Here is a 19,498-nt window from a genome sequence, read left to right as displayed (position 1 = left end):
TTTTTCGTTCGTCATAACAAGCTGTTGGATTGACTGTTCAAGTCTACCGATTTGTGAAGCTAGCTGGTTCGTCGTGACTCCCTGCTGTTGTACAAATTGATTGTTAAAACCCGTACCTTGGTAGTTATATGGCTGTCGCGGTTGATATGGTACTATTCCCCCAAAGTTTCCACCTTGAAACTTGTTTTGGAAGGATTTTTGCTGAGGTGGGTAGTACTGATCTTAAGGATTCTCCACATTTGGATTGCGGTAAGAGAGATTGTTGTAATTTGCATTCCGGAAGTTGTTGTTGAAGTTGTTGTTGGAGCGATTTTGGTATGGCACCAGTGCTCCTACGTAGTTCACATCTTCTTCTTGAAATGCTTGATTAATGTGATCGATATCACTAGGTCCTTCCTCTTCTGCGCCATTGTTGGTTTCACAAGCATGGATCGGGCGATTGTTGCTCTTCAGAAGCTGGCTCACCATGTTCTTCAACTCGGTTATCTCCTTGTTGTCTATTCCGGCTTGCTTCATCGATCGATCGTATTCAGGACAGTCATTGCTATTGGCTTGAGCCAAATTTTCGATGAGGGCTCTTCCTTGGGTTATCGTCTTTTGCCCAAAATCTCCATTGCTAGCTGTATCAAGTAAAAGTTTGTATTTTGGTTGCAAACCTCGGTAAAATGTGCTCAGTAGGCTTGATCCATGAAATCCATGATGGGGGCAATCACGTTCATACTCCTTAAAACGTTCCCAAGCTTCATAGAAAGATTCAGTTGGCCCTTGTTGAAAGGTTGAGATCTTCATTCTCAAATTGTTCGACCTTGACTTAGTGTAGAAGTGGTTCAGGAAAGCAGTTCTACATTCTTCCCAATTAGTAATCGATCCTGCAGGCAAAGACTTCAACCAACGGTGAGCTTTATCTGCTAATGAAAAAGGGAACAACTTACACTTTAAATAGTCAGGTGGAACTTGGTTTGTTCTCATCATGCTGCAAATTTCTTCAAAAAGCTCGATATGGTCCATTGGGTGCTCAGAAGGAACTCCATGGAACTGGTTTTGCTTCACCAATGAGATGATTTGAGGCTTGACTTCAAACTCATTCCGGTTTGGAAATGGTACTTGAATCGCAGATCGATTCTGAAAATTTTGAGTAGGTGCATCAAAATCAGCTATGCGATGGTTCCTGGCTTGTCTTTGGTGTTGATTTGCTGGCGGAATGGGGCGGTGAACGCGTTCATTCGGCTGCATTGCTGGGTGGTCACCATCGGCTACATTGATAGGTGGATCAAGGTCTTCACGTCCTTCTCTCTCTCGGTTCTGTTGGTTTCTCGGAAGAACCTCATCCTCCTCTCCATCTTGTCGAGCATGATCACCTTCTATGTGATCATTCTCTTTGTTTTCTCCATGTTCGGACCCGTCTTGGTCCATATTTAAATTTCGATTAATAGGATCTCCAGGCTGGTCGTCGTTGGCCATTCCTTGCGTTCGTCTAAGTCTTCGAAGTTCTCTTTCGTGCCTGTCTATCTTGTCTAGAATTGGAATGTCTCCTGCAGGTCTACGCCTGGTACATGCAATTCAGAGAAAGACAAAAGAAGGGAAAGATAGTTCAGAAAAACTTTAAGAAATAACTAGAGATCAGGTGTCTAGAACAGAAGTTAAAACAAGAAAAATAGCAAAAGGCAGCGAAACAAATCCCCGGCAACGGCGCCAAAAACTTGATGCGTGCTCGTATCAACTGTGTGAGGGAACAAGTTTTACCCTTAACAAAACAAAAGAAAGCCGCAAGTGCACAGCTAATCAGTTGTACTATTTAGGGATCGAATCCACAGAGATTTGTGTGCCTGGTATTCTTCTACGGTTTTTAACTTTATGTCTAGACTAAATTGGTTTTAAAGGTTGGTTGTTTTTCTTGCGAATTAAACTAAAACAAAGGAAAGCAAATAAATCTATCCTAAAAAGCAGGTAAGAAAATCGAATGGAATGCAATTAGAATAGGCAAAAATCGAATGAAAGACTAAATAAGCAAGTAAGATATCGCATGAAAAGTAAATAAGGCAAGTAAATAATGAACTAAGGAAATTGAAATGCAGGTCTAAGAAAACAAGTAAAAATCAATGGAATAGTAAACTATGGCTAAAAACGCTGAGCTTTTGGGAACTCTAAGGGATCATAATCGGTTTTAACACTAAGGTAGATAGATTGGGATTGACGGATAACAATATAAGGGTTCTAGAGCTAGAGTACGGCGGTATGACTACGTCACTGTCGTGATCATAACCAACTGTTTCTCGCAACCCTGACCAGTAGGTTTCCACTCTGGCCCTGGAAGGGAGAAAACACAAGAGCTGCACAAGACTCGTCAATACTCACGATCTCGCCGCAGGTAGGTTTCCACTCCTACGGAAAACACGCCTGTTTCATTCTAGGGCTGATACTTAATGAAAACTTTCGCAACACTAACTATCTAGATCAGATACTAGGTGATCAATTAAGCATACATGCAATAAGAACAAGAATAAACAGAGAACAGGTCAAAATCCCAGATCTATAAACCTAGATGTCTTAATCGATTATGAGAGCCCCTTTCGGGAACCCTAAGCCCAACTTGGGATCTACTCAGACATGGCTGAGTTCGACATCATCATTGGTTTTAATAAAAGTAATGAAAAACAGTAAAGAAAAGAGATAAAGAAAGCTTCTCTATTGAAGAACTCGGACTTGAACAATCTTCTACAAAAATCTCATAAAAACGGTTAAAGGAAAAGGGTTTCTGTAAAGTATGAAGGGTTCTCTCTAAAAACGACCTGATGACATGTATTTATAGTCTCCAATACTCCATGGTCTCTAGGGTTCCGGAATTGAGGCTGGGAATGACTTTGGGCTTCAGATAAGTGGGCTTTAAGTCGGAGCTTGAATGCCGCGGTCGGGAGTGTTGTGACCGCGGCAAATAGCTTGTTGGCCGCGGTCGCGTGAGCTGCTGGCCGACTCCACGTGGCTCAGGGGCTAATGGAATATCTTGAGATCCAACCGTTGGAATGTCTCCAAACCAAGTGCATTTGAAAGCTGGTTGATTCTTCTATAAGTTGTCCAATTTTGAGGGTGATCAGACGGTGAGAAGGTCTTCGTCTCTCCATGAGAGTTCTGACGGTCTGCATTTATCCAAAAGAGTTTTTTTGTTCCATTTTGTGCCTCTTTATCCCAAATTACCTGAAAAGTCTTTTAAAATCCGGAAACATAGAAATCCTTTGAAAACCTTTGAAAATGGAGTAAAAACACATGTAAAAGATATTAAAATGATCCATAAAAATGGTCAAAATCCGGTGTTATCAATCACTACCTTGACACTGGGATGCCAAACTACCTAGATCTTTCCCAACTCCGAGTACTCATAATTACATTCAAAAGACTAGCCTGGAAAAATAGCAGTTATGAACTTTTTCTCCTTCGGCTGCTTGGCATGAGTTTCTATTAATCCGCCAAAAATGTGTTTGTTAATATTAAACCACTTCTTAAAACCGCTGCGATGACTATATACATTGAAACCGCGGACGTTCCAACAAAAGATGTCTTTACACATAAACTAATGCGTTTTGGGGCCCTTGCCCCTAGCACCACGTAAACCCACACTCTGATTCTTCGGAAGAGTTTTCTTGGTCTGAGACTTTTCCACAAACTGCCCCTCCTCCTCGTCATCATCATTAAAACCAACCTCACTGTTGTTTTTTTCACACTTAGTTTTAATCTTACTTGAAATTCAGGGTGTTCAATCTGGATTTCAATTCGGGCTTTTTAGTTTTTCAATTATTTTTTCACTTATACACATTCTTATAACGATTCTTCTATATAAAGCACAACAATCTTCTGCACCTCTTCTATGAGTATTTTTGCTTCTTCTACACGTAACCTTCATGACAAGCTTCATCTTTAACTAATCCAACTTAAACCCTACATCTTCCAGATTGAACATCATATTTTCTGCTTAATCTAAATCTTCATCAGTGTTCTCTTAAGGTCGAACAGTAACACTGGCTTCTATTTTGCTTCTGCACCTCTTCTATGAGTCCTCTTGCGTCTTCTACATGTAACCTTCACAAGCTTCATTTTTAACCAATCTGACTTAGACCCTAGATATTGTTTGCCTCATCTAAACCTTCATCAATGTGCTCGCGAGGTGATCAGCACAAATAGGTTGCAGAGCAAATCTATGTATGCTGTTTTGAGTCGTTTTTTTATTTTAAATCAGAGTGAAAACTAGTTTAATACTTACCTTTGAAAATAGAACACGAATCACATTGACGTTCACTGTTTCATCATCACTACCTCCAATCATCGTCATGAACTAAATAAAAGTTGATTGTGCTACAAAACACTTCCTTTAAAATGTAAGAACTTCTTCACCTTCTTAAATTTAAAAGAGCTCTCACTTAAAAATCAAGACGCCAGCAAACAAACCAGAACACCTAGCAGAAGCTAAATATATCCAAGTGACACAGAACTCAAATCTTCAGACAATGTCGTCATCGTCCAAAGAGAGGATAGCTTTAGCTGACGCTGCCTTTGTCTTAGCAGTTTGAGCCTCCAAGTCTAAGCACTTCTGCTTCAATGGCTGAAATTGTTCCACTATTTCTTGCAGCCGAGACGAACAAGCTTCTTCTTTCCTTATTTTCCTTTACTTTATCAAGTTTCATCTCCAACCAACCCAACTCAAACCCCGCCTCTGTCAAGTATGCCAGAGAAGCATATTGGTCTGCCATATCATTCTTGGAGACTTCCTGAGGTGATTGACGCAGTGTCTGGGTTAAGTTTAGGAGGACATTCATGTACGCCGTCTTCAGAAATGGATTCTTTGGATGAAAGTTTGATGAAATATCTTGGTGTCTTTCAAACAAACGGTTCACAGATTCTACCTGCAAGTGGAAAGTGGATATTATATATCGTAAAATCATCAAAGTATTAGACCCACAAACCATATTTTGAGCTTCTCATAATTTCTTACCTGTGAAGGAAGAACAAGAAACCCATTGACATTTATGGTTTCCATTACTGGTGAAGATTCCTCTAGTTTACCTACAACTTCAAGAACTTCAACTTTGACAAGAATTATGAGTTCATCATTAACCAGATTTCATTTTCTGGCATTAATTTCGGTAAGGGTAACCATTTCTGTAAACCCCCAGCCGCTATGACTGTCCTGATCAAACCAGTGTTAGTTTCTGCAAAATCACAAAACATATTTCATCTAATGATTTGCAATTCTGAATAAAACATTGAATATGACATGAGATATACTCCAATATATTTAATATCAACTAGGTGGTAGCACGCACCATCTGCGGGCGGAAATATGTTAAAAATGAGTTTTTTACTTGTTTCAAAAGTGATGATCATATACTCTAATTTTTTTATAAATTTGAACAGTTAATATTGATGCATAAAGAGATCGTATTTAGATGTTTAACTTAAACAGGCGAAAAAATTAATATCGTGAGTAATTTACATAATACTATCCAATGTGAAAATAAGAAAACTTGTAACTAATCAAACTAAACAAAAAACAACAACAAAGACAAAGAGAGTACCGATCCAATATCCCAAAACCCTAAGATAGAATATTTAATGTGTTTTTAAATTCGCTAAAAGATATAATGTCAGAAGATTTAACACAAAATATAATTGGGTGATTACATCATTAAATTATTAACTTTGTTACAAATAAAAAACTAAACGTAAATATAACAACAATGTTAGATATTCAACCAATAAAAAAAATCCAACAACCATAATAAATATATTGTTCTATTTACTAAAATATTGTAATTACAGAAGTTTCTTTTTCTGTAATTTTTTTACCTCTCCCTCGCAAGAGTTCTCTTTTCTCGTAAGTGTTTGTCATTCTAATCGGTTATTCCACATGTTTCCGTTCTTCTTCTTTAACGTATTTGATTTATGTTTCTTCTTCTAGTTAATTGTCTTTGACTTTGACTTATTCTTTATCATCTTTTTTTCCGAACAATTGTTCTTCTCCATCTCTTTCGGTTTGTCATTGTCTTTCTCTTCCGATTATTCTTTTTCATCGTTTTCGTCTTCTCTGACCTATTATTTTTTCCGGTTTTCTTTATCTTCTACATTTTCATCTCTATCTTCTTTTTTTTCTTCCTCTTCTTTATATTCTTATTTTTCTTCTTCATGTTATTTTTCTTAATTTTTTAATCATCTTGAGCTTCTTGGTTTTTATAATCTTTGTCTTCTTCGATTTTTTCTTCTTTCTTCTTATAATTCATCACATTTTTCTTCTTTGTTTTTTTTTTAACTTCGTGTTCTAAGTTTCTCTTAGCTTCTTTTCCCAGCTTCACCTTCTCATACTTTGTGGCGCAGCTTAAGATTGTGAATTGTAGCTCAATCAAGAAACTTAGACAAATCTCTTGAGACCTACTTTCGCTCAATCAAAAGATTTGGTGAAAATCTTTTGAGACCGAACTTCTTGCTTCGATGAAGTTAATCAAATCGACACAAGGCTTAAAAAGAAACTCTCTTATTATTAATTCTCAAAATCTGACTTACAATGAATGAAGTAAAACCCTTTAAATAGAATTCTAAGTCGGTATCAACCGATGCAAGAAAAGGAAAAAGACTAAAAAAAGCTAAACTTGAAAGCCAAGTAATGTTTAGAAAAAAAGGAAATATGAAAGCTCTGAAAAATGGAAATAATAGCTCACGATGCTGCTGCATCACTTTGTCATCTTCAACTTCCGTTTTCCTTCCTTATCTTGAACATATATATCCTCGTATTTTTTTAGTTTTTCTTAATCAGCTCTCTCTTCTTCTCCTCCTCTTTTTTGCTCTCATCTTCCTTGTTTCCTTCTTCATCTTCATCCTCTACAACATTGATTTCTACTTCTTTATCGTCTTTTTCTTCTCCAACACCTGCTTCTTCTTTTACTTTTTTTTCTTCATTTTATTTCTTTTGAGTTTTCTTTAATCTATCATTCTTACTTATCTCGTCTTTGTCTTCTTCCTCTTCTGCTTTGTCTTCCTTTTCTTCTGTTTTGTCTTCCTCGTTTCCTTCTTCATCTTCATCCTCTGCGACTTTGACTTCTACTTCTTTATCGTCTTTGTCTTCTCCAACACCTGGTTCTTCTTTTAGTTTTGTTTTTTCTTTGTCTTATTTCTTTTGAGTTTTCTTTAATCTATCATTCTAACTTATCTCGTCTTTGTCTTCTTCCTCTTTTGCTTCCTCTTCTGATCTTCCTCATTGTATTTTTGTTCTTCTTTTTTTCTTATTTTCTTTGACTTATTTTTCAGAATATTCATAATCTCAACTTCTTCTTTTTTCCACTTCCTTACTCCCCCTCTTCTTCTTCTTATTCTTCTACTACTTTGTTTTCTCATTTTTTCTTTTTCTCTAACCTCTCAAGTGTCTGATTCTTTTTCTTCTTCTTCTTCAACTTCCCCATCTTGTTATTCTTATGCGTCTTCATTAGTTTGGGTTATCCACCTTATTTTTTTTCAGAATTAATTAATTGATATGACTTTATCTTTGTCTTTTTGACTTCTTTGTCGTCTATTCGTCTTCTTTTCTGCTTCTTCTTTTTTTATATCCTTCGACTTCTTCTGTAGTTTCTTTTTCTCTTATTTTGAATATGATTTACAATTGATAGTTGTATGGATTTGTACAAAATCAATTTCTTTAAAGATAGTATAATAATTCTTGTGCAATAAAAAAAACGAGAACGTAAGATTTGTGGGCTAACTTGTTTTTTAAATCGTTGTTTGCTCTGATTATGCTACTTCTAATGAGGTTTTGTAAGACTTTTTTTTCATTCAATTAAAATCAAATTCAGATGAAACACTTACAATACACAACTTTTCAAAATTGATATCTCATTGCTTTCATTGGAAATTTGACCATAATGTCCGTTTCACATGTACAATAATAATATGATCAAAAAATTGCAACAAAGCTGTAGAAGTTCAGGAACAAATTTTCTGTCATGCTTATTTCCTATTTTGTTCTCTTAATTTACTATCAACCATCTTGGCCATCTCTTCATTCTCCTTCTTCATATCAGTTGCATATTTTTTTGACATCAAAACAGCTTCATCATTTTAAGTATTATTTTCTTGTAGCTTACGTTCATGAAACCACTTATATATTTAAATTATCTAAATTTAAAAAACAATTCTAGTTAATATATAAATGTATTATAGTATCTATCATATATAAATAAAATGGTATTAACATGTGTTGCCTCCGATAAAAAATATTGTACAAAAAAAAACAAAATCCTAAAATATGTTTTTTCCTTAATTTTTCTTTCTTCTTCAATATATGTGATTTCTTCCTGCTTGTTTTTATCGTCTTCATTTCTTCCGACTTCTTTTCACTGTCTCCAATTTCTTCATTTTCTTTCTTATCTTTCTTTAACATATTCGTCGTCTCGATATACTATTATTCAGGTTTTTCTTCGTCTTTTACTTTTCTACTTTGTCTAATTTAACTAATTTCTTTTTGCTGTTATCATGTATTATATTAAACTGATGAGAGTGTTGTATCTATTAAAAAAAAAAACCATTAAGACCGTCTTAGATTGATCAGTTGAATTGACTTTAAAAGCTATATTTTTAGTAAGATTAGTGAAAATGAATAAAAAAAAAGCTATAACTTTTTAGGAAAAAATTTAATTAAACTGGTTTCACTTAATCGATTTAAGAAGGATCTAATTTTTTGATCCAAAATCTCAAGCCTTGTATATATATATATATATATCAAGACTAATATAAAAAAAAAATATATAAAGTAAAGCTCTAAAGATGGAGTTTGTTTTTTTTTATTTTGTATGTTTTCTTAATACATATGAAAAGGGGAGAGTCGATCAAGTAGTGTCCCTGTTCTTGTTATGCTCATCAGATAAAATTCCTCAGGTATATATTTTTTTACTTTTAAACATCTGATAAGCAAATATCAAAACATAAACGTATTTCAAAGTCCTCGGTTAAAGGAATAGTATCAACAGAAGGACACAAAAAGGATTATACTAATGTTTTGTAAATGTTAAGAACCAGAGAGATTCAGTAGTCAGTCACATTGTTGTCGCTTCTAAGATTGACAAATTTTAAATCACGGTCAGTGTTTACTTACACACATGTACATAATAGGTGCCACATAAAGCACCAGACACAGAATACAAAGAGACTAATTTTAGCTCATGATTTTAAAACTAACGTGAGCTCCAATCTAAATCAAAGAATGCTACTACTCTAACAATGTTTACATATACACATTTCCCGCTTTTGTATATTTGAACTGGTAAACCGTAGTTATGGAACACCCTAATCCTACCGGCCTAAGTTGCTGACACGATCACAAGCCCCCACAGGTGCAGCGTACAAGGGTTGACGTTCTCGCATATGTTCCTCAAGAGCCTCAGCTTAGACCTGATGCTGGTTTTAGCTGAAATCGCTGCTGCACCTGCACCTGTTACTACGCCAAGCTTCTCTTCTGACCACGTTGTTGCTTCTTTCATTGGAGAGAGACAGTCCATCCGCAACATGAAATGAGCAACTTTTTTCGCAAATCAACAATGAAACTGTCCCCCTTTTTCCCCTTGCCTAGTCAAGGTATGACAACAGACATAAGACCTGATTGTTTTTGGTTTCTGAGTAGAAACAACCTTCTTATTTGGTTGAGAGTAGTCCCATACATGAATCACTAAGCCCTCTACTGCTGACACAATGTGTTTCCAACAAAGCAGAGGTTGGTCTCAGTGTTGTCCTAAGACTGGAAGCTGCAAAACATCCACCAAGAAAATAAGAAAAAATATTATATCAAAACAAACTCATAGAATAATGTACCTCAGCACTGAAATTCCACTGTCTTTAGAACTTCAAACAAAACCGAAGCAATTATGCGTGCAAACCCTCAAACGTGATACATAAGAACTTGTACCTCGGTAAACTAAAAGAGCAACAAAGAAAAATAATCCAATATCCCAAGAGTTAGATCCACCAATAAAGAAACAAACAAAGTTCTTTTATCAAACACAGTTTTATCTAATAATACATGGCCTATATCTGCTCATGTATTCTGTTAGGATCTAGAACATAAGTAAATGTAACAATGGAAGAAACTAACGACAGAACCATGTATTTAAAAAAAAAAAGAGGAGGGAGGCGCACGCTATACAAAAGTTTTTAGGAAATGTCTCAAGAATCTAGTAAACAAAAAACAGAGACAGCAGAACAGAATACACAAAGATTGTGCCATTAAACGTTGAGTGATGGGAATTCTGAATACTAGAGAATTCGAGCTTCGCAAAACAAACGATTATAATCCATCCAACCCATAAATCGTGTGCGCCTCTCAAGGTGTAAACTTTGACATGTCAAAATTGTAATAATCTTTTAGAAGAACATCAAACTATACATGTAAGTGAATAATAACGAAATACAAACGCAAGTAATCACGAAGAAAAGAAAGTAGTGGAGCCAACTTACTTTTAGGGAACAATAACGTTGTAACAAAAAAAAGGAATATGGACTTACGCTTACCCTTCAGGTTCACGATCAGGTTGAGGTAGGTGGAAGCTCAAAACAGGAACATCTGAATTAAAGAGAGAGAAAATTCAGACAAATTACTTGAAGCTTTAAAATTCAAACGATGCATCATTCAACTCGACTTTGCAATATTAGCGATGCATCTTAAAATCATAACCACGAAGTATAGAATTATAATTTTTTTATACAAAACGATGCATCTCTAAAAAAATATATACGATACACCATAAGTTGTCTAACTGTATAAAAAATAAACCGAACGAATATAACAACAGAACAAATCGATAAGTCTACCTCTTGACATGTTGTCCATTCTATAAACCACCAACGAATATAACCTAATCAAATCAGCATGGTGGAAAGTATATATCAATATAAGACTACAAACTCGAATTAAAAGAAACAAATTCAAACACAAAACAATGAAAAGAACATAACAGAACTAAATATGTGCTCGGTCATGAAGATTGTTTTAAGGAAAAACAATAAAGAAGCTCAGGTCAATTTCTATTTACAAACAATAACTGATTACTCCAAAACATTTACGAACACAAATATATAAAAATATGTTTAGGAACAATAAAGAAGACGAACACAATACGAGCATATATAGAGTAGGATATATGCTTTAGGGTTTAGAGTTTTTATGCTGGTGACTCTTAACAGATTTGGTTGCTATGATCGAGATTAAAACCGCTGGTCTATTAACAAATTCAATGGCCCATAATCGATGAAAAAGATCATGTCATACATATTGACACGTAGGATTAATGATCGTTCTATCAGAATTAATTAAAATGACACATATATAGATTTTAACAATGACACATAAGCAAAACGCTTTAGAGACGACACATAGGATTTTTGACTTCGCAAATAATAGTATAGATAGTAACAACTAAACAAGCTCTACTTAACATGTAAATAAGAATCTGAAACATACTTTCCCACCTTAATAAAATAATCATCAAGCAACAATCACCTATAAGTTGGGACAGTTTATTCGAAAAATGATTTAGGCCCTGTTTGTTTCTGTATCTGGATGCTGCATCTAGCTGCAGCATCTGGATGCAAATTGATTAGCATCTCAAAAATCTGGATATTATAGATGCTGAGAAATAGAGAGTTCAGATGCAACGTTTGCATCTGGTTCATGTAAAAAACGAAAAATCTTAATTTTCCATCAAAACGTTAATTTTTAGTTTTTCGCCAAAAATAAAAACTCTCGTTTCCTGCCAAAGACGAAAATCTCGGTTTCTCGTCAAAAACGCAAAATCTCGATTTCTCGCCAAAAACAAAAACTCTCGGTTTCTTGCCAAAAACCCAAAATCTCGATTTTTCGCCAAAAACAAAAAATCTTGATTTTCTGCAAAAAACAAAAATGTTTGTTTCTCGCCAAAAACGCAAAATCTCGATTTCTCGCCACAAAAAGAAAAATCTCAGTTTCTCGACAAAAACGCAAAAATCTCGATTTTTCGCCAAAAGCGCAAAATTTTGATTTTCCTCCAAAAACGAAAAATCTACGTTTTTCACAAAAAATAGGTTTTTCGCCAATAAACAAAATCTCGGTTTCTCGCCAAAAACGCAAAATCTCGATTTCTCGCCAAAAACGAAAACTCTTGGTTTCTCGCCAAAAATGCAAAATCTCGATTTCTCGCCAAAAACGAAAAATCTCGGTTTTCTGCCAAAAACGAAAAATTTATGTTACACGCCAAAAACGCAAAATCTCGATTTTTCGCCAAAACGAAAAACTCTCGCTTTCCCGCGAAAACGCAAATCTTGATTTCTCGCCAAAAACACAAAATCTCGATTTCCTATCAAAAATGAAAAATCTAGGTTTCTCGCCAAAAATACAAAATCTCGATTTCCCGTCAAAAAAGAAAACTCTCGATTTCTCACTAAAAACGCAAAATCTTGATTATCCGCCAAAAACATAAAACTCTTGCTTTTCCGTCGAAAACGCAAAATCTCGATTTCTCGCTAAAAAAAATAATCTCGGTTTCTCGCCGAAACGCAAAATCTCGATTTCTCGCCAAAATAGTAAAATCTCGATTTTCCATTAAAAACCAAAACTCTTGGTTTCTCGCCGAAAACGTAAAATCTCGATTTCCTGCCAAAAACACAATATTTTTATTTTCCATCAAAAACTCAAAATTCCAGTAAAAAATTTTCTCGTCAAGTATAAAAAATCATGTTTTCCCACAAAAAATGCAAAAAAAAAAAAATTCATGTATTTTTAAAACTTAATTGGGTAAAAATATTATTTATTAAAAGGGAAAATTCCATATAAAATCATCAATTTAATTTCAATAAGCTTTTTAAATCCTCAACTTTTCTTGTGCCCAGAAAAAAAACTTCAAGTATTTTTTCTACTTATTTTGAATCCTCAATTATTATCCGTGTGATCATTTTGCTTCAATTTGATTTGGGAATTTGCTTCAGTTTTGTCAAAATTTAGTTTATATCGAGTTTCATGTTAACCATTGCTTAACCACAACGAGTACTGTAGCTAGTTTGTTAACGGAATTTGAACGATGTTCCCATTTTTGTTTAGTATCATTTGTACATGGTGTAAACTAACTATACGAATAACAATTGAAGATTTAAAATGGATAGAAAAAATTCTTAAGGTTTTTTTCTGAGCACACGAAAAGTTGAAAATTTAAAAAGCTTATTGAAATTAAGTTGATGATTTTATATAGAATTTTCCCTTATTAAAAGATAATAATTCTTTTTAGTCATTTTATATATTTTGCATCCAACTATTTTTCTAAATTCACAAACGAACAATTAGTATCTAGATGTAGCATCTTGATGCAAAATTTAGTTTTAAAAACAAACAATATCTAGATGTTGTATCTAGATGCTGATCTAAATGCAAAATCTAGATGCAGCATCTAGATAAAAAAACGAACAGAGCCTTACTATAGTAAAGAAAACTTTAGCGTGTCTTCTCCATCCAATAGGCAAAATATCGTTATTCGGAACAGCCAGAAACAGAGAGAAATGATTCACCTTTTTCATTCCCTTGGGATAGGCCACAAGACGCCTGCAAGCAAACAAAAAGACATAAGAAGACAATCAGCAACACGAAGACATAATTATCCTGTAAAACCTAAACTGGAAGAAAAAAAACATTGTTAAACAACTTCTCGTCTTCTTATCATGTGCAGCTACCCACTACGAATATATCAGAATGTATTGTCCTTGGATTCCAAAGAGGAGAAAATTTTAATCACCCAAGTGAACTTTTCCTTAGGTTGGTTTCCCATGGCACCTAAAAGACTTAGATTGTAGCCCAAACAATCAAACAACAATATCTAGAAACAAAACAAAAAAAATATTGGGACTACACTATGAAACAGTATTGTAATGTTTCCAATAGTGGCCAGTTTTGAAACAGGACCTTCATTAGTGGCCAGTTTCCTATTTCCAACCTTGAAGACAAGGTTGATTTCAAAGGCGGGGGTAATGATACGTATGAAGTCTCTGCACCGTCGTTTTATCTAAGTAGAAATGAATAATCCACAGTCGTTTTATGTTAAGTGTGTCTAAAGTTTAGAGAGAGGTTACATTAAGAAGTAGTAGAGCATGTTCAATGCAGGTGGCTTAGAAGGAGTGCTAAGACAATTTAAAAAAAAAAATCTAAATAATACATTAATTTAAGCAGCGACGCTTAAATAAGCGTCTTAAGCACCGGTGCTTGCCAGACACGTGTCAAAAGTGATAGGCTTCAAGATGTAGAAAAATTTTCTCTCTCTTCTTTCATCTTCATCGCTCAAAATTCTTCGATCAATATTCTCCGTCACCATTCTTCTTTCTCCGTCAACTTTTCTCGCCGCCGAGGGTAAACGACCTTCTTCCTTCACTCTGCATCAATGGTGTCTTCTTCTCTATCCAACTTTTTGCAGCTTGACCTCATCTTCTCTTTGCAGCTCGACCTCATCTTTCTCCGTCGCCGACCGTCTTCTTTCACTCTGCATCAATGACGAACCATTCTGAAGTTCTAGAAGCTCTGTCTCGAGCTCTGAGGAAGACGGAAGAATCATATCTTGACACTGCAGATAAGATGCTCGATGAAAATCCTGAACTAGCTTTAATGGGTTATTTGTGTTCTGGTGATGTTGATGGAAGGTGAAGACATTTATGTGATGAATGTTGGAGATTCTACCATTGGAGCTTACACAATCAGAATTGCTTAACAAAAATTCTTAACTTCAAATTAATAATTAAATAATACTTAAGCATCCTTTAAAAGTTGCTACCATTGAACATGGTTTTAGCGTGTCTAAGGTTTAGAGAGAGGTTATCAAAGAATTGGAGTCTTTGTTCAAAGAGGGGGAGTGGGAGGAGCTCCATTATCAAATTCCTCAAGTTCCTTTGTAATCCAATCGTTACCTTTAATACATCAGATATTTCTATCCCTACACGTATCAAGCTTGGTATCAGAGCCGTCAATCTTCGGCAATGGATGTGATCGATGTTTCGTTGTTCTACGGCGACGACGATCGGAAAGAGTGGGTGTCTTGGATCGAAGAGTTTTGTGCTCAAGGCTATTCTGATCTGGAAAAATTGCAGTTCGGTTTCGTGGAAGAGGATGCTCTCGCATGGTACAATGGTGAGACTTCACAATCTCCGTTCACTAGTTGGGTTGACTTCAAAATTTGCTTGTTCCAACGATTCAGCAAGGACAGCGAGATTGAGGCTCTTCTCAAACAGAAGAGAGCAATTGACTTTGAGAGAAGGATGAGAATTCTGGAGAGGTTAGAGAAATTACTGCTTCCAACTGAAGATCGCTTGGAAAAGGAGAATCTGGGTGGTGAAGAGAAGAAGAATACATCTCTGGGTAATGAGGAAGAGCTGTTTGAGTTTGTCAATACAAAGCGAAAGGAAGAGCACCAGGAAGAGGAGCAAAAACAGATAGAGGATGAGATGGATAATTGTGCCCACCAGGTGTTCGACAAAATGATTCTTAGTGGAAAAAGGGTGAAGAAGAAGAGAAAGAAGAAGAAGTTCATGGAGCCTAAGTGATCTAAATACAAACATGGAAAAAGGGAACCTATGCCTCATCAAACTCAAGAGGAGAAGTTCAAAGAGCAAAACAACAGAGTGAAGAGATGTAAGTTAGTAAATTGTCATGCTTTTTACAACAGCCAAAGGTCTTAAAAAAGGCGTATGGGGAGATTTACAAAGAAAAAGAAAAAGAGAACAAGGCTGAAAACGCATGAGGGAAAGTGTGCCAAGCCAAACCAAATGCGGCAATCACAATGGGAGCATGAGAGGAACGAAAATGGAGTATGAGAGGAAGGGAATCCAGCATGAACGGTTGTCTGCAAAGCTGCTATTTGGACAAGGGACAGTTTTGAAGAAGCTTGCAAAGTGGAAGAAACATAAATTCAAGCAGAAGCTCAACAAGCATAGGGAAAAGATCAAGGCAAGGTTGTTGAGTATTGTAAACCTTTGGGAGCTCAAGGCTGAACCTGGATTTTTAAGAAAGAACTTCAGCGAATGGTGTAAGAAAAAGCAGGGCCGTGAGAGAGCCTACTTACGGTGTGATAAACTGCTGCAGCTGAATGGTCTAGTGATTCAGAAAAGGAAGTTGTTAGTTGCCAATACCAGAAAGAGAAGAGAGTCGAAGTAAATGTGTGTGGTTTGTGGCAAGCTACTTTCGTTTGTTACAAGAGCATGGATGAAGTTGATGGAATGGAAGAAACAAAAGGCCAAATACAAGTACATGAACAAGCACTATGCTATGAACAAAAGGAGGTCTTCTAGAAATCAAGATACCTTTTCATTGAATTCTAGTCTTAAGCTCAGGTACTCTGAAAAACACTCTAAGAAATGGGGTAAGTACAAACCATGGAAAGAGAAGCATCTCAACTTTCAGTCTCTTATAAGGAGAGATTTCAAAAGTCAAACATGAGGAGAATGAAGGGCTGTAAAAGAGCGAAGTGTTGCTGCATTGTGCTTGATGAACTGCTGCTGTGGGAAACTCAGTTAAAGAAAAAGAAGTCACAAATTGGAAACAAGATGTTGTCTCTGCCAGGAGTTACAAGGAAGAGAGAAGAGGCTTATGCACAGTCCAGGAAGGTTAAACACAATATGTGGAGTAACTCTCAAGAAGAGGTTGTTGAGTTGATGAGTTTCAAATTTCCAAGAGTAATTCTCCTTGAATATCCGAGAAAGCTACACATTATATTGGGTTTTAAGGAGAACACTTACTGTCGGGAAGGTTGCTGGAACTTGATACTGCTTAACCTATTGGTTGGTCAGAAGGGACTGAACTGTATTTGGCCTTATGTGGGGAAAGTAAGGATTGCTGGGAATTGGGCAGTAAGAGAGCAAGTGACCGAGGAGCTGGACACAACGAGGAAGGGCATGATGATTGAAATGTTCAAGAACTTTTGCTCTTTCTTGATGCATAATTCTGAAAACCAGAGCAGGGAATTTGCTTCACGTATGTTTCATGTTAAACACAGTGATGTTGGGGCAGTAAGCAAGAACGTGGAGCTCACTTTGAAAAATTACAAGGGGATTGTTGATTTCTTACCTCGGGAGTTGGGCAGCGCAGGTGTAACTATGAAAACGCCATGGCTTGAGACTTCAGGGAACATGGAAGTGAATTGGAAGAGGCAAGAGATGAAGTTCCAAGTTAATGGAGTTCCTATCTCAATTCATGGAAATCCTGAACAACTAAGGGATAGACGTTCCAAGTTCATGGACAGCAGCAAGGAGAAAATGAACGACCATCCGGTCACATTTGTAGCGTTGAAGCGACTCACATCAGATTGAGTTCTCAAGGCTGAACCAGAACAGACTTTACAGGTTCAAGACAATCAAATGACCGGTCATGAGGAAATGTTGGTAAAATGGAATGAATTTCCAGATTATGAATCCTCGTGGGAACTCAACCTGTACTGGCTACACAGTTTCAACACGTCAACCTTGAGGACAAGGTTAATTGATTTTTGAGGGCCGGGTAATAATATGTGGGCTATATGAGGGATTAGATTTGGAGATGCAGCTACAAGGAAGAGATGCAATGCTTGCACAACTCAAGGACCATCTTTATCGAGCCAGACAAGGTGTAAAAGCTCAAGCAAACCTGCAGACATGAGACTCGATTTGAAACAGGACCTTCATTAGTGGCCAGTTTCCTATATCCAACCTTGAAGACAAGCCTGTTCGTTACGTTGTCGCTGCGTCAGCGTCCGGCGACACAAAATTATAACGTACTTCACAGCTCCAAATTTGTGGTGAGTGTAGAACGGCAATCAACACGCAGCGCCGATCGCAACCGATCGCAACCATTAAAGTGGACGCTGTTTTTGTTGACTTAAACTTGAAGTTAACTTGGTAAACAAGTTTGATATTTCCTTTTAGGATTAGGAATATGTTTAGGAGTTATCTAGACATTCTTAGGAGTTATCTAAAGAAAAGAAAATTCATAATTCTATTAGGAAAAGGTTTAGGTTTTGTGTTATCTATATAAGAGTTGCCAAAGTTGTGGTAAACCTTATGAGTTGTGGATTTGAGAGCTTTAGTTTTTGAGTGATTTTTCTAAAGCAATAAAGAAAAGTTGTTCTTTAATCCTTGAAGTTCTTAAACTATTTTGCTTGAATTCTAGAATTGGTATCAGAGCTTTATCTAGGGTTCATATACGAAGATCATAAACTGCAACGATGGGTGATATAGTGCCAGCGGCTGACAAACCAAAAGAAGGAGGAGGATTGTCCTCAATACAATGTCCTATGCTGACTACAACAAATTACACAGTTTGGGCGATGAAGATGCGTGTATGTCTTAAAGTACACAAAGCTTGGGATGTTATAGAAGCAGGGACAGCGGATGAAGAGAAAAATACTATGGCAATGGCATTATTATTCCAATCTATACCAGAGACCCTAGTTCTACAAGTTGGTGAGCTAGACACAGCAAAGAAGGTTTGGGATGCGATAAAGTCGAGACACATGGGAGCCGAAAGAGTCAAGGAAGCAAGATTACAAACTCTCATGGCAGAGTTCGATCGCTTGAAGATGAAGGATGATGAAACAATCGATGACTTCTCTGGAAAGCTATCTGAGATTTCATCAAAATCTTCTGCCCTAGGAGTAAACATCGAAGAACCTAAGCTGGTCAAAAAGTTCCTCAAAAGTCTTCCTCGTAAGAAGTACATACACATAGTGGCGTCCCTTGAACAAGTCTTGGATCTTAATTCCACAAGTTTCGAAGACATCATTGGACGCCTAAAAGCCTATGAAGAACGAGTCTTTGAGGAAGAAGAGGAATCTCGGGAAGATCAGACCAAGCTAATTTATACTGAATCTCAAAACCGAGACTTCAGTAGTAACAACAGGGGCAGAGGACGTGGAGGTCGGTTCTCAAGAGGAAGAGGCCGTGGACGTTTTTCGGGTGAAAGAGATCAGGCAAGGAATGTTGACTTATCTAAGATTACCTGTTATCGATGTGACAAGCAAGGTCACTATGCGTCAAGTTGTCCGGACCGTTTGCTCAAATTGCAGGAGACACAAGAAAACAGTAAAGAGGATACCGAAGAAGCTGATGAACTCCTAATGCACGAGGTGGTATACTTGAATGAGAAAAATTGCACGCCAAGCAAATATGAGACAAACACCGGGGAAGAAAACATATGGTATCTAGACAATGGTGCTAGTAACCACATGACAGGTGATCGAAGATATTTCACTAAGATCGATGATTCTGTTACCGGAAAGGTACGTTTTGGAGACGATTCAAGGATTGATATCAAAGGAAAAGGATCTATATGCTTTACCGATAGGAATGGTGATCCAAGAGTGATGAAAAACGTCTATTTCATTCCGGAACTGAGGAGCAACATAATTAGCCTCGGCCAGGCTACTGAATCGGGATGTGATATACGAATGAAAGGGGATTTTCTAACAATGCATGACAGCGAAGGAAAACTACTTGTCAAAGC

At 36.5% G+C, this 19,498-nt stretch overlaps 1 protein-coding gene, 1 non-coding gene and 1 pseudogene across 3 annotated transcripts; 2 read left to right on the top strand and 1 right to left on the bottom strand.

Annotated features, from left to right (window-relative positions):
• The first annotated feature begins 691 nt into the window (after positions 1-691).
• On the top strand, positions 692-798 carry LOC112083165. Its single transcript, XR_002897464.1, has one exon. It is a non-coding gene; the product is annotated as a small nucleolar RNA R71 (small nucleolar RNA).
• Positions 799-4,489: 3,691 nt separating this feature from the next.
• LOC18010751 lies at positions 4,490-5,217 on the bottom strand (annotated as a pseudogene).
• A 9,030-nt stretch (positions 5,218-14,247) lies between these two features.
• LOC112082889 (myosin-M heavy chain-like) lies at positions 14,248-18,072 on the top strand. 2 transcript variants are annotated; one of them, XM_024150546.1, is made up of 2 exons: positions 14,248-14,386; positions 14,475-18,072. In XM_024150546.1, exon 2 carries the CDS (start codon positions 16,399-16,401, stop codon positions 17,329-17,331), a length of 933 nt encoding a protein of 310 aa, XP_024006314.1. In that variant the 5' UTR covers positions 14,248-14,386; positions 14,475-16,398; the 3' UTR covers positions 17,332-18,072. Both variants share the same exon structure in this region, with proteins under 2 accessions (XP_024006314.1, XP_024006315.1).
• The last annotated feature ends 1,426 nt before the right edge of the window (positions 18,073-19,498 follow it).

The sequence above is a fragment of the Eutrema salsugineum genome, unplaced genomic scaffold (genome assembly GCF_000478725.1).
Source record: "Eutrema salsugineum unplaced genomic scaffold, Eutsalg1_0 scaffold_7, whole genome shotgun sequence".
Lineage (NCBI taxonomy): Eukaryota > Viridiplantae > Streptophyta > Magnoliopsida > Brassicales > Brassicaceae > Eutrema > Eutrema salsugineum.
This window is presented reverse-complemented; position numbering and strand designations above follow the sequence as displayed.